Source organism: Triticum aestivum, chromosome 1A (genome assembly GCF_018294505.1).
Source record: "Triticum aestivum cultivar Chinese Spring chromosome 1A, IWGSC CS RefSeq v2.1, whole genome shotgun sequence".
Taxonomy (NCBI): domain Eukaryota; kingdom Viridiplantae; phylum Streptophyta; class Magnoliopsida; order Poales; family Poaceae; genus Triticum; species Triticum aestivum.
Genome location: NC_057794.1, coordinates 184,190,108 through 184,203,440, shown reverse-complemented (window position 1 = coordinate 184,203,440; position 13,333 = coordinate 184,190,108). Strand labels below are relative to the sequence as shown.

The 13,333-nt window shown below is 42.0% G+C and overlaps 1 protein-coding gene across 1 annotated transcript in view; it reads left to right on the top strand.

Annotated features, from left to right (window-relative positions):
• LOC123042769 (probable metal-nicotianamine transporter YSL3) overlaps nucleotides 1-12,567 on the top strand; it is a 107,935-nt gene extending 95,368 nt beyond the window's left edge. The window contains exons 5-6 of the mRNA XM_044465159.1: nucleotides 9,293-9,479; nucleotides 11,019-12,567. Of these exons, the coding sequence (XP_044321094.1) occupies nucleotides 9,293-9,479; nucleotides 11,019-12,149 (1,318 nt within the window). The 3' untranslated portion in view covers nucleotides 12,150-12,567. The remainder of the gene's footprint in view (nucleotides 1-9,292; nucleotides 9,480-11,018) is intronic.
• The last annotated feature ends 766 nt before the right edge of the window (nucleotides 12,568-13,333 follow it).

Genomic DNA, 13,333 nt, shown 5'->3' with positions numbered 1-13,333 from the left:
AAAGTAACTCAGCCGGTCTGACGACTACAAGTGTGCTCTAGACGGAAAGCACTCGTCTACGAGCAACGTATAGGGGATCTGTGCCAACAATAACAACATGCACTACCGTATGCATTCACAACGTATATAACATATATTAACATTAATTACCACAAGATGCATTTCGGTTTCACATTACTAAGACTAACATTACTAAAATTCAACACATATAGCAACATCAAACATATGAATCTAGATCCACCAAATAACAAACAACTACGCAAGCTATTGCATTTAGTAAGCTACCTTATAGATGCTTTGGCTAGACTCTAGGAAGTTGATTCCCACAATTTCCAGAGCAGGTTCTGGCATTGGCTGATGCAGATGCTACTCTAGCAGAAGATGCCACCAAGCACGATGGCAATGCCTTGCATCATGTTGTGGCCAAGCACGCCCCCGCATTAGATCTATGTGAGGTAGGACACTCCAAAGCACCATGTGGGCCCACCAACGCTGCCGTTTGAAGCTGCAGCTAGAGGAGATATGAATTATGACAACCACACCTGACCATTGCAAGGGTAAAAACATAAAAAAGTAAAGTCCAAGTGACATATGAGACAAAAAGGAAATCCTATTTCGATAAGACTTGATCTGAATCGTAGTTCAGACCCAAGTCAGTTTAGTGAGGGCGACTATGGAAGTCACCGAATCGGCTCAGTCTATCTTGTCCTGATCTTTTTTTGTCGCCTGAACCGAACCTATTTTGAAAGAAGTTAATTTATCTCATGGTAGTCTCCCTTAGTCCCTTTGTGAAGCATTCATTATTCGGTCCTTCTCAACTACCATTGGTCAAAATCGAGGCCATGCACTAAACTCAAATCTCACCATATTGGTCGACTAGTGATGGAGTGGGAGGAAGGGATAGAGTGGTGTAAGGTAATGCTGATGGTTTTCGAGAGAGTGGTCGAGGGAGGCACCATGAGAGCTAAGTACTTGGTGAATTTTTCCCAGTTATCACAATTTGCCACATTTAAGTGTAGCTTCCAGTAACAAGTAGGTGTTCACGCTCATCACTAGTACGTATGATGTAAATTGAGCAAAAGGATAAAATAATTAGGGTTAGGGAGCTCTAGATTTTTACCAAAACTTATATTTCACTATTATATACTCCCTACATTTCATAATGTAGTGCATATAATTGCTTTAAAAAATGAAACTTTACAAACTTGACCAAGTTTATATAGAAATATGAAACTACATCTTATGGTGAATCTGATGATATATATTTGTCATTCTAGATGTGAATGTTTTTCTTCACAAACTTGGTCAAAGCTTTTGAAGTTTGATTTTTCAAAAAATCCATGTGACCTACATTATGGAACTGATGGAGCAGTAATATACCTTAATTTCCATCTCTTTTATGTAATAATTTGGATTTTTGAGGTAGCTACTTAAGGAAGCATATGAAGTGCATTTTAACTATTAATGAAGAGGCTCCAACAATTTTGTATATTGAAAATAAAATATTGCACCATATTTTATTATGGTGCACTTGCTATTTTAAACCATTAAATGGATTTCTTGGTTATTAATGGATATAACTCAATTTAGAACAACAAGTATAGGAGAATGCCTAAAATCTGATAGAACTTTCATATTTCATTTATTGAGTAGCTTTGTAGGTCTTATCTCTGAAACGCTTGTGAACATCAAACATTAAGGCATGAAAACAGAAATATTTAGTTGGAGGTTATTTGTATTTTATTGAAAAAACTATAAATGAAATATGAAAAATATGAGACTTGGAATGGTGTGATCATATGACCTCAAAAGGCTGTGTTAAAAAGTTTCGATAAAGTTGGGATGTGCATTGTTTAGTAACTGGAGCATCTCCAAGTGAAGAAATCGTAGATTTGAAAGGGAATGTTTGAGGTTTGAAGGTGAAATCACAAGTGCCTCATTATTTGAGCTTATAATTTGGAATACAACTTGATATTACAATATTATATAGTAACTAGCAAACATGTTTGTGTGTTGCAATGGGTAAAAGAAAAACACATGTACCTAACCCAATAAGCCAGATTCAAGTATGTCCATGTCCTCTATTTTAACATGACACTCCACCCATATTGCCGCTTATCCTTCTTCCCATTCTCACTGATGGTTGCCTTGCTATCTAGCTAATTGATCGAAACACGTCAGAATGTGTTCAATTCCAAGACGATGAACTTGACACACCTCTCACTGAACAGCGCTGTAAAAAATGTTTAAAACTTTAAAAACTAATTTGTAGTAACAGATTGATGCTTGAACCAGTGGCGGAGGAGCGGGAGGAAAGAGAGAGCTTGCACGGGCAAGAACTTCACAAAGTTACATAGGGAACACCTTTTTCTTTTATTATGTGAACACTGTAATTTGGTTTATGCAAAAAAATGAAAACTAATATGTTAGCATTTTCAAATTAGTGCATGTTGCCAATATAGTTTTGTTTTAGATTTCTTATATTTTCTCATTGGATATTCAGATAGACATCATATGTTATACCTGAATCACCCACTATTTGTCCCAGAAGATTCCGTATATATCATTCAGGATATTTCATACCACCAAATGCCACCTGAAATTTGCAATTATTCAAAATTTCATTAGGTCCATATTTTCCACTTCCATAATATATCAGTTGTTTTGTGGTGAACATATGCAGCAAATTCCAGTCCAAATAACAATTGGTTTCTTTTTCCATATAATCATATAGAAAGGAAAAATCATATAATTTTGGCTAAACACACGTCATAACCATAGCTCATTATTTATTTACTTATTTTTTAATCCAAATGACTCTTTTATTTCTGAAAAGAAGTTTTTCTGTAGGAATAATTAGCTGGGATTTATGCCAACGCGCTCATGCAGAGGTGTAACACATGTTCTCTCGCACGCACACCTCACTCTTAGCCACCAAAAAACCTAGCTCTGGCCCTTCGGGGACATCCAATAAAAAACCTCGCCCTCAGCTAAAACCCTTTCTCCTCTCCCTCACCTCTTCAAAATTGCTGCTAGCCAAAGAATCCAGTCTGCTACAAAATTGTGCATCTAGTTAATGAATAAAGAACAAAACGCAACGTGCAGGCAGGTTGAAAATTGTAGCAGTCCGGTAGGCACCCAATATTTAGGCAATGGAATGAACATATATAACATATGAGTGTGCAAACACACATATACCTGAGTGTTTCTCATGCTGAGCGGTCAGACCATAAGGAGGTAGACATAGACCATGGGAAAGCACGGTCGCTGTCTAAGATGAACGGCAAGAAGAGTAGCCGCTGCTGCACTGGCAAGGCGGCGACTGCCGTCTAGGTGCTCTGCGGTCCCTGCAGCATACTTCCACCCAGCATATTAGCACACGCACGCACGATATTGGCGCGGAGCATGGAAGTAATCAGGTCGACATAGACTGTGATGGAAGTGGAACACTGTCGCAGTGGAAGATGGACAGCGAGCAGAGGAGCCGCTGGCGTTTTGATTTTCGGTTTGAGATTTTTTTCGCCCCTGGCTGAGATGGCCGAATTTCGGCCATTTTCAAAAAATTTGTCTGAAATTTGACAAAAAAAATTGCCAAGTTTGATCAATTTCGGCGAAAGATAGATTTCGCCCCAGGCCCAGATGGCCGAAATTCGGCCGAAATCCGTTTTTTTGGCCAATTTTCAAAACACAGGGCACTGTTGTTGTCTAGCCTACTCACTGAACCACGGCGATCACGGGAGACAAGGAAAAAACAAGAGAAAGAGGACACGAGATTTCCCGGCGCACAAACGCCTCCGGCCGCACGAACAGCCCCTTGTATTTCCGGCGAGCTCGAATTCTGCCACACACACACCACCCCACCGTGAGCGCACATACACTCCCAGAGGCTACATTATCTCTCTGTGGCTCCTCTACACAGCAGCACCGGGGCCCTTTTAATACACAGACTTACGCCCAGCCCAGCCGCCCAGATCGGCCACTAACCCCATGCACTAACTACAGCACGCATGCACCACACCGGCCACTGCCACATGACCGGGCCACTAACCCACTAGCTACATGCATGCAACTAGATAACTACCTTATCCATGCACTCTAGGACTCGGCAACTCTACCGGACGCCCCGCTCGTAACAGCCGCGGGACTCGGCTGCTGACGGAACCACACATGTCAAGATTAGTGCTAACATTCCCCCCCTTAATCTTGACACGCCTTGCCGTCGACCATCATCTTGAACGCCTGAGCTTGACGTCATCACGCGCCTCCGCACCCGCTGCAACGTGCCGTGTGCCCGCCTGTCACCGGAGTTGATGCAGCTCGCGTCGTTGTCGTTGTCACGGCCGTGACCCAGCCCGCGGACCCGACCCGGTGCACTGACGCCGGTCGCACCGTGCTCCGTCGCGACTCCGGCGACACGTGCCGAGCTCCTTCTCCGCCGGCGAAACACGCCTGGCGTCCCTCTGCGCCCTGCACATCCCGCGCGCACCTGGCGCGCCCGGCGAGCCCGACCGCACCAGTGCATCCCGCACGTCCCTCGCGCATCAGACACGCCCGACGAGCCCGACAGCACCAGACGCTCACCGCGTGCCTCCTCCGCGTCCGCCGTGGCAGCCACCACGCCGCGCCTACGCGTCACGCACCTTCCACGGTTGTCGCCCCGAGCCGTCGCGACCTCTGCGCCACCACGCAGGTCCTTCGCGACCTCCTCGTCTCCGCGACCGCCGTGCCCTTCGCGCGCACTCCCCACGTCCCAGCGCTCCCGGCCCGCGCTCCCGCCGCGCACGTACGCGATCTGCGCAACCAGGTCCAGCACCTCGACGTGGTCCATTGCTACGGTCCCGACGCGCCCGACGCGTCCAGTGCGCACCCATAACACGCACCGGTCGCGCCCGGCTCGCCGCCGCGTCTTATTGCCCTGCACCGCCGCGGCCTCCATGCCGCCATGTCGTGCTGCGCCGCCGTACCACCATGCAGCGCCTCGGCGGCCTCCGCGGTCGCCGCACGTACGACGTCACCGCCCGCCGCCTCCGCCACGCGCCATGGCAGCCACAGCGCCGCCCACCTCCATAGGCCGACACACAACCCGGAGCTCCAACGCGCAGCCTCCTGCGAGCGCCGCCATCGCTCCCACGCCTCCGGCATGGCAAGCACGCCCAAGACACTAAGCTCTGATACCAATTGTTGTTGTCTAGCCTACTCACTGAACCACGGCGATCACCGGAGACAAGGAAAAAACAAGAGAGAGAGGACACGAGATTTCCCGGCGCACAAACGCCTCCGGCCGCACGAACAGCCCCTTGTATTTCCGGCGAGCTCGAACTCTGCCACACACACCACCCCACCGTGAGCGCACATACACACCCAGAGGCTACATCATCTCTCTGTGGCTCCTCTACACAGCAGCACCGGGGCCCTTTTAATACACAGACTTACGCCCAGCCCAGCCGCCCAGATCGGCCACTAACCCCATGCACTAACTACAGCACGCATGCACCACACCGGCCACTACCACATGACCGGGCCACTAACCCACTAGCTACATGCATGCAACTAGATAACTACCTTATCCATGCACTCCAGGACTCGGCAACTCTACCGGACGCCCCGCTCGTAACAGCCGCGGGACTCGGCTGCTGACGGAACCACACATGTCAAGATTAGTGCTAACAGGCACTGTTGTTCTAGCAAGATAGTTGGCGCCATGTATACAGCCTGCGGTCTCTACGGCGTACTTCCGCCCATCAACTACACTGGCAGGCCGGCTCCTAATTGTTCTTAATTGATGGTCCTAACGTTCAATCCTAGCATATTAGTGCATGCATGCATGACCGGCCAATGTTGTCGAGAGTCTGGGTCTTGCTCGAGATCATCTACTCGTCCCACGTCTTATATCATTAAAGAGGGAAGACCGGGACACCTTCATCCGCAGAGGACATGCAGCGCCATGATTCATTACGACCGTAGTTGCCATGAGTTTGATCGGTGCTGATGCATACGTATATCCCTTCTGTTGAATGAAATACCTGCAGTGATTATACCATATTCCATAGGAATGTTTAAGTTGATACAGTGACTTTTTAGTTGAACACTACATACACCCTTATTTCCTCTATCTTGGTTTGGAACATGGATACCTCCGGGTAACTTCATAAATCTACGTGATACATAAAATAAGGGTCCCGATAACTGCCACACGTGTGGTGTATCGGGTAGTTGTGCCACACGCCTCGTGTGGCATGGACAGCAACCACCCCACACATCTACGTGTGGGCAAAACAACTAAGGCCCACACACCTCTTTTTTCCCCTCCCGAACCCTCTCACATGCCTGTGTGTGGGCGAAGTTGATAACGCCCACACGCCCGTATGTCAGGCCTCGTACCCTCCTGGTCCCGCACGCCACGCGTGACGCCCATCGTGCGCCCGCAGTTGACATGGTCCAGACCCTCGTCCATGTTCGTTTAACTGCAGTTGCCATGTCGCTGAACTACGGTTGCCATGTCGGACAACTGCAGTTGCCATGGTTGCTCAACTGCAGTTGCCATGTATGGTCTGATCTAATGTAGTTGCCATGATTTCATAATTTTAGGAGTTGCCACATACTAACACTAGGCAGTTGAGAGAGTTGTCATGTGCTCACAAGCATGCTAGGGCAGTTGCCATGTAAAAAGGAAGAGTTGCCATCTGCTTACGTGCACGTTATGGCAGTTGCCATGTACGTGCACGTTGGGGCAGTTGCCATGTAGCATGCAAAAACACATGGCAACTCGGTAAAAGAAAGTTGCCATCTGCTTACGTGCACACTAGGCAGTTGCCGTGTACCCTGCAAAAACCCATGGCAACTCGGGTAAAAAAGAGAGTTGCCACCTGCTTATAAAGCACACTAGGGGCAGTTGCCATGTGCGCTGCGAAAACACATGGCAACTAGTAGCTTGGGTGTGGGAGAGGAGACGGACGTGTGGGCGAGATGGCAAATGCCCACACACTAGCCCTTGTGTGCGCGTGCAAAGTGGCGTGTGGCGCGAACTGCTGAACGCCCACACACCGGCCACTCCGTATGGTAAAACGGATGTGTGGGCGACCTCTCTCACACACCACACACACGAGTTGTCCTACGTGGCATACAAAATCAGCTAATTCGTGCCAAGATTCGTGCAGAAGTTACTGGACGGTGATGGAGACGTGTGGGTGAGTTGGCTAATGCCCACACGTGTGGGCGTTAACATTTCCGTAAAATAATCCAAAAAGTTATGGGATCATGGAAAAAGTTATAATGACATGCGGATTCATTTTTGAGAAACAAATTTGAATTAATATCTCTGTGGGATAGATGAAAGACTGCTGGATGTAGGCCTGATGATGAGTTGGTGGAGATGTTGTACTGATAACATGTTCCACAACCTCTTCCACTGAGTCTGGTCCAAGGGTTGCAGAGCAAGAGTCAAGTAGATGTAGATGAATTAGTCAATCAACTCCATTGTATAGAAAGTAAAATTGACAAAGTGAATAGGGGCAGAGTTCTCTTTATTAATGATTTTTGACTGCACTTATAATGATTGATGGGTCCACAATGGGCTAGTGGGCTGCTCCTCCGGAGGCCCAAGTTTTCCAACATACCTATAAAGAATGGGGATTTACGATTGAAAAAGGTGTTAATACACAAAATGAAAAATATGCACTCCTTCTCTAAATGTTATTAGTTACTTGGAAGATTTATTATCGAAAGATACAGACTTATTTGTGAGATGTCATATTCTAGACTCACAAATTGTTTGACATCATTAAAATTGTGGTGATTGTTGAGCTATTATATTTTTATGCTTTATTTCGTAAATAAATTTCACTTTGATGGTCCCAAGATTTTTTTTTGTTGTGGCAAAAGGAGAATGTATTTGAAAACATTTCAATATGTAACGTTCTACAATATTGTCTTATTCACTGGTAGTTCTATTTTGCTTCGTCACACAGCGAGTTACATAACTGACTGCACCCCATAGAGGTTAAATGAACATTATGCTTCTGCTAGATTGATAGCTCTTATGTTTAATACGTTGTACATCCATGCTAGTTTAAGAAATCCAAGTTCTATTTGATCCAGTTGATCGTGAAAATGGAAAATAATTGATACAATGGATGATAATATAAGTTCACCGTGGAACAAGAATTGTTCAAAGGAATAATAATCTAAGTTGAAAACATTGTAGCTCAAATTGAATCACGCGCTAATTGTCCTATTTATTCACAATTACTCTAATTATATTCAACAACGAACTTCCCATTTACAATATCTTGATATTTCATTTGTTAATACATATTTCACGATACTTCCCATGGATGTATTAGTAGGTGTCATGTGTACCAACTAGCACAATTGGCTCATCTACAAAAAAACCAGGCAACTTGGCTCAAGTGGCATGCTGTTAAATGAAGAAAAGAGGATTATGTATCATATAATGATAATGTATCACGATAAATGATGATATACTGTGTTTCATGAAAAATAATAAATGAGACGATCTGAAATATTAACTTCTGATACTATGCAACAATGATTATATATATCACAGAATAAATAAGGCATGCAGCATGAGGGTAGTCCCCGCACACTATATCTTAAGTTGTATATAATCTCCTTTAATATATGTTTAGCTATAGCAGTTCTAGTGAACTATATCTCAGTATTGTATCCAAACAACCATTACTTAATGCTTTTGGTGAGAGACAAGTTAAAAGATGTCTTGCATTAGGTTCTAAGATAACTATTTAGATTAAGATAAAATTGGTCTCTCTTTTCTTATTACATATAGTGCCACATGAGAATTTTACCTATGAAATCATGTTAATAAGCATGCCCTAATACTCCCCACTATGTGTAGAGTTACCCTCCCTAATTGTATACATCAATGTACATTCACATGATTTATATTGTGAAAAAATATGAATTACACATGCATGATTATTGATGTTTTCCAATACCATGATGTAGTCCTTTGTGCATTTTCCCAATGTTTTTTGCCTTTACAGATGTTCTAATACGTTGGATATTGATGGATTTTTGTGACATTTTTAGATGCACGAGTATGACTCTTATAACAGTAATCATTCACCCTATAAGCATATTTATTCTGATTACAACTAGATGTAAATTTGGAACTTCAAATAGGTTAAATATATTATACAAACTCAATAAAAAATTTCAAAGAAACAACAATTGTATATAGCCATGTATATCCCTTATAGAAAACACAAGTGAGCTACTTGGGATAATGATAGATATAATCATGTGCCTACAGGTTCTTCTTTGACTTTTCTACAACATTTATTGGTGTGGGAATGATTTGCCCACCTATGGTAAATATTACATTGCTAGTCGGAGGCATCACATCATGGGGTTTTTTGTTCCCTTTTCTCGAAACAAAAAGTGGGCAATGGTATCACACTAGTAATCCAACAAGTTTAGTTGGATCAAATGGATACAAGGTATGTACTAAAGAATTTACTTGTTGGTTGGAATTTCATCTAATTTAATTTTTACCAAGATACTACTTCTATACGAAAAAAATTGCACTTTATAAAATACTATCTAAGTTTATTTGTATCTATGGAGTCTCATTACTACCTCTATATTGCGGGCTATAATCACATTTCCCTGTCCGATCACACAAAATTCGATGCAATTATTGTAGAATATCTAAATATACTTTGTTTGATCTTTAATGAAAGAGCATCGATTTATCATGGTTATCCCCAAAATACATGGCGGTGGAGCTAGTGTGGACAAATATATCCTCGCAATCTCTTAGTTTCAACTTTACAAACAACTGTTATAGCTCGCTGAACTGTCTAGGATAGTTTTATTTTCCTCCCACACCCTTTTATAGACTCATGTACATTACTAAAGTTTTTTTTATAAAAAATACAAGACAAATCTATTAATGTTGTCCTAACCATTTTTTATGAACTCGGCTTGGCACATTAAATTTTGGAAGTAACTTCTCTTAGCAAGTAGTCCCAAATATTAGAAAAGTTCTCCCTCTTTTGCGAGACATCTGCAAGAACGGGTAAAATAAAATGATTTGTTTAAACCTACAATTAATTACTGATTTTACGCGTTGAGATATCGGATAACAATCTTTAGCTGACCTTACTTAGCATATTAATTATTAATCTATTTCACTTCGTAGTCCTCCTTATAGGCCAACTCTACCTTATCTATTATCATTTACCATGAAGGGCGGAAGATTATTTTTGTAGAGTCAAAAGTTGAGTGCAAGTTGTTTTCACGAAAATAAAATAAACAAAAATACGCGCTACGTGATACTTCCCACAAGTGTTATATACGATAGCATTCAAGCCCTGTCTCTAGTTGTCAATTGTTACCAAAATCTAGCCTTTTTAGGGAACATCTAAAAGTGAAAAATACAAGTAAAATATTCATTGACAACAACACAATTTGATTATACCCGACCTTTTTATTGTGGTAGTCTAAGAATATTTCATACCTTTTTCATTTTGGCTAAATAACTTGGACGAATAGAATTCCCACTTTAGTAACCGTTTCACTCATAACCATAATGTAGTTCTTCTCCACAATAATACTCAAAGTCATAGTGTGTTAACTCATTGTTTGTTGGATTTATTGGCATGTCTATTTACAACTTTTCTTTTGATTCTTTGAATTGTTAACTTTTGAAGGACAAAATAGTCTCCAACAATTAGGCGAAGTTTCAGTCAAATTTTCACTTGATCCTTTGAAATATTAAAATTTTGAAGTATGGAATAGTCTGCAAAATAAGCAAACTTCCAATCAAACTTACAACCACAAATGCTAACTATTTGGTTCCTCGTCTCAAAACTATGGGGGTCAAGTCACTTATAAAACTAAAGCTAGGAAAGACGCACAAGGAAATAGCAGATGTTGAAACATAAATAAAATCTAATAAATATGTTAGTAAGTTACTTTTTCTTTATTTTCCTTTAGCATTTTATGTGGTCTAACTCTTCAAAGTTATTTAACAGGTCTTTATTACAGTTACACTTATCGTTGTTGATGGTATTTATAACTTCATTATACTACTTGTCACTGCCTTCATTGACTTCAAACAAAAACAACAAGAAACAGATTCAGTGGTGGGGAACTACTTGAGAAAACACCCGAGTCTTAATTATGATGATCGTAGAAGGATTGAGGTATTCCTTGAAAATAGAATACCTTTTTCCATACCAGTGACTGCATACGTGGTGTGTGCAATAATCTGTGGAATTATTATCCCAAGGATGTTCTACCAGATAACTTTCTTTAATGTCCTTACAATTTACATTATTATACCGATACTTGCGCTCACCAATACCTATGCAACTGGGCTCACGGACTGGAATGTTGCATATACTTACGCCAAGTTCACAATCTTCATCGTCTCAGCATGGGTTGCCAAACCTGGTGCAATTATCGCTAGCCTTGTAGCATGTGGGCTAGTGGTGTCAGCACTTCATGTTTCCTCGCAAGCAACACAAGACGTGAAGACAGGTTACATGACACTAACCTCACAACGAGCCCTGGTCATCATGCAAATTTTGGGTATAATCACTGGTTCAATTCTTACCCCATGCATCTTCCGTGCCTTCCAAAACACGGCCAAGGCACACATTCCCATTGGAGCACCAGACTCAGAATACCCATGTCCATACGCTGGGGTTTATCGTTCCATCGCGGTGGTTGGCATAGGAGGTGTCAAGGAGCTCCCTGACCATTGTCTAAAGTTTTGCTTTGCTGCAGCTTGCTTTGCCATTGCAGTCAACACACTCTCAATTGTGTCTCAGAGGAAAGGCTGGAAAATAATGAACTACATTCCCAATGTCACCGTGTTTGCATTGCCATTCTTCATTGGATCATCTGGCCCCATTGATATGTGCATAGGCACTATAGTGATGTTTGTATGGACTAAAATTAATAGCCAAAGTGCCATTTTACTATCATCAGCAGTTGCAGCAGGCTTGATGTGTGGAGACGGGCTATTTGCACTACCATCATCAATGCTCACCCTTTTCAGTGTGGAGCCACCCATGTGCATGAAGTTCATTCAGAGCGGAAAACAACTTGACTTGGCAGATTCCTTCATAAAAACTATCTCCGCGCCTACAAAGCCATGAGGAATGCATTTCACAGGTAAAAGTAACTAAATATTTGTTTGGACATATGTCTCTGAGGGTGGATCAAGCAATACTTTGTAGCTATCAACAAGTCGATCAAGGATTACAAATAGTACTGCAAACATTAATGTACTGCAAACACTATATCAACATTGTGGCATTGAAATAGTAGGCATTGCAGAAACTATACAAAAAGTGATGATCCCAGGAATTCAGCTTTAATGTAAGAGTGGGTGCATTCTCTTAATGCACATTAATGTACTTCTCTATATCATGTTATAATTATTTACTTACTAAGAGTGTGTAAGTACACCCACACTATTACACTCTCTTTGTAGTTTCATAATGTCAAAACATAGTGGTAACCTATGTAGGCACAAATTCCTCAATGTATTGTTATTCAATGGGTAGGTGTTTACACTTAACTGATTTTTGACTCTATGTAAATACATGTGTCATGCATATGATTGTCAATTATTTGTTGAAATGTGGAAACATCTAACATATAGTGCACATTGGTCACTACAGTTTGTCCTAAATATCAACGACTCTAGATGCCTTTATCCCTACTTTTTGGGAACTATGTATACTAGATGACCCATTGTGCCAATTGGCGCAGAGACTAACTGCAGCCCAGAAGTTAAGGGAATTATGTGAAAGATAAAATGGAAGTTAAATGAACTATTTGAACACATTTGAAGATACCAACTATGTGCATGGGTGGAAAGACCAACTTCACCCAAGAAGAAAGCAACGAATAAAACAAAAAATACATGAACGATTCGAAGAACGTTTCTTGTGAATGGACACCAATTAGCGCAGAGACCAACTATAGGCCGGAAGTTAAGTGAACTATTTTTTAAAGGATGTCTTCCTCAACTACCAACAAATGATTACTCTCATACTAAATTATTTTTTACGTAATACTGCATTCTTATTTGCCTTGACGGTGACCATTGCCCAGTGATTTCTTTTGCCATGACTTTTGATAGATGACTCATTGCACTATTGGCACAGAGACCAACAGAAAACATCGCCACAGAGACCATCTGAACAACAATTTAGCTAAATTATTCAAAGGACGTTTCTCGTGAATTATCTGAAAGTTGTGATGTTCGTATTGTGTTTGTACCTGCCATGTATACACTAATGCAGAGACGTCCTATACAAACGTTTTTTACCCC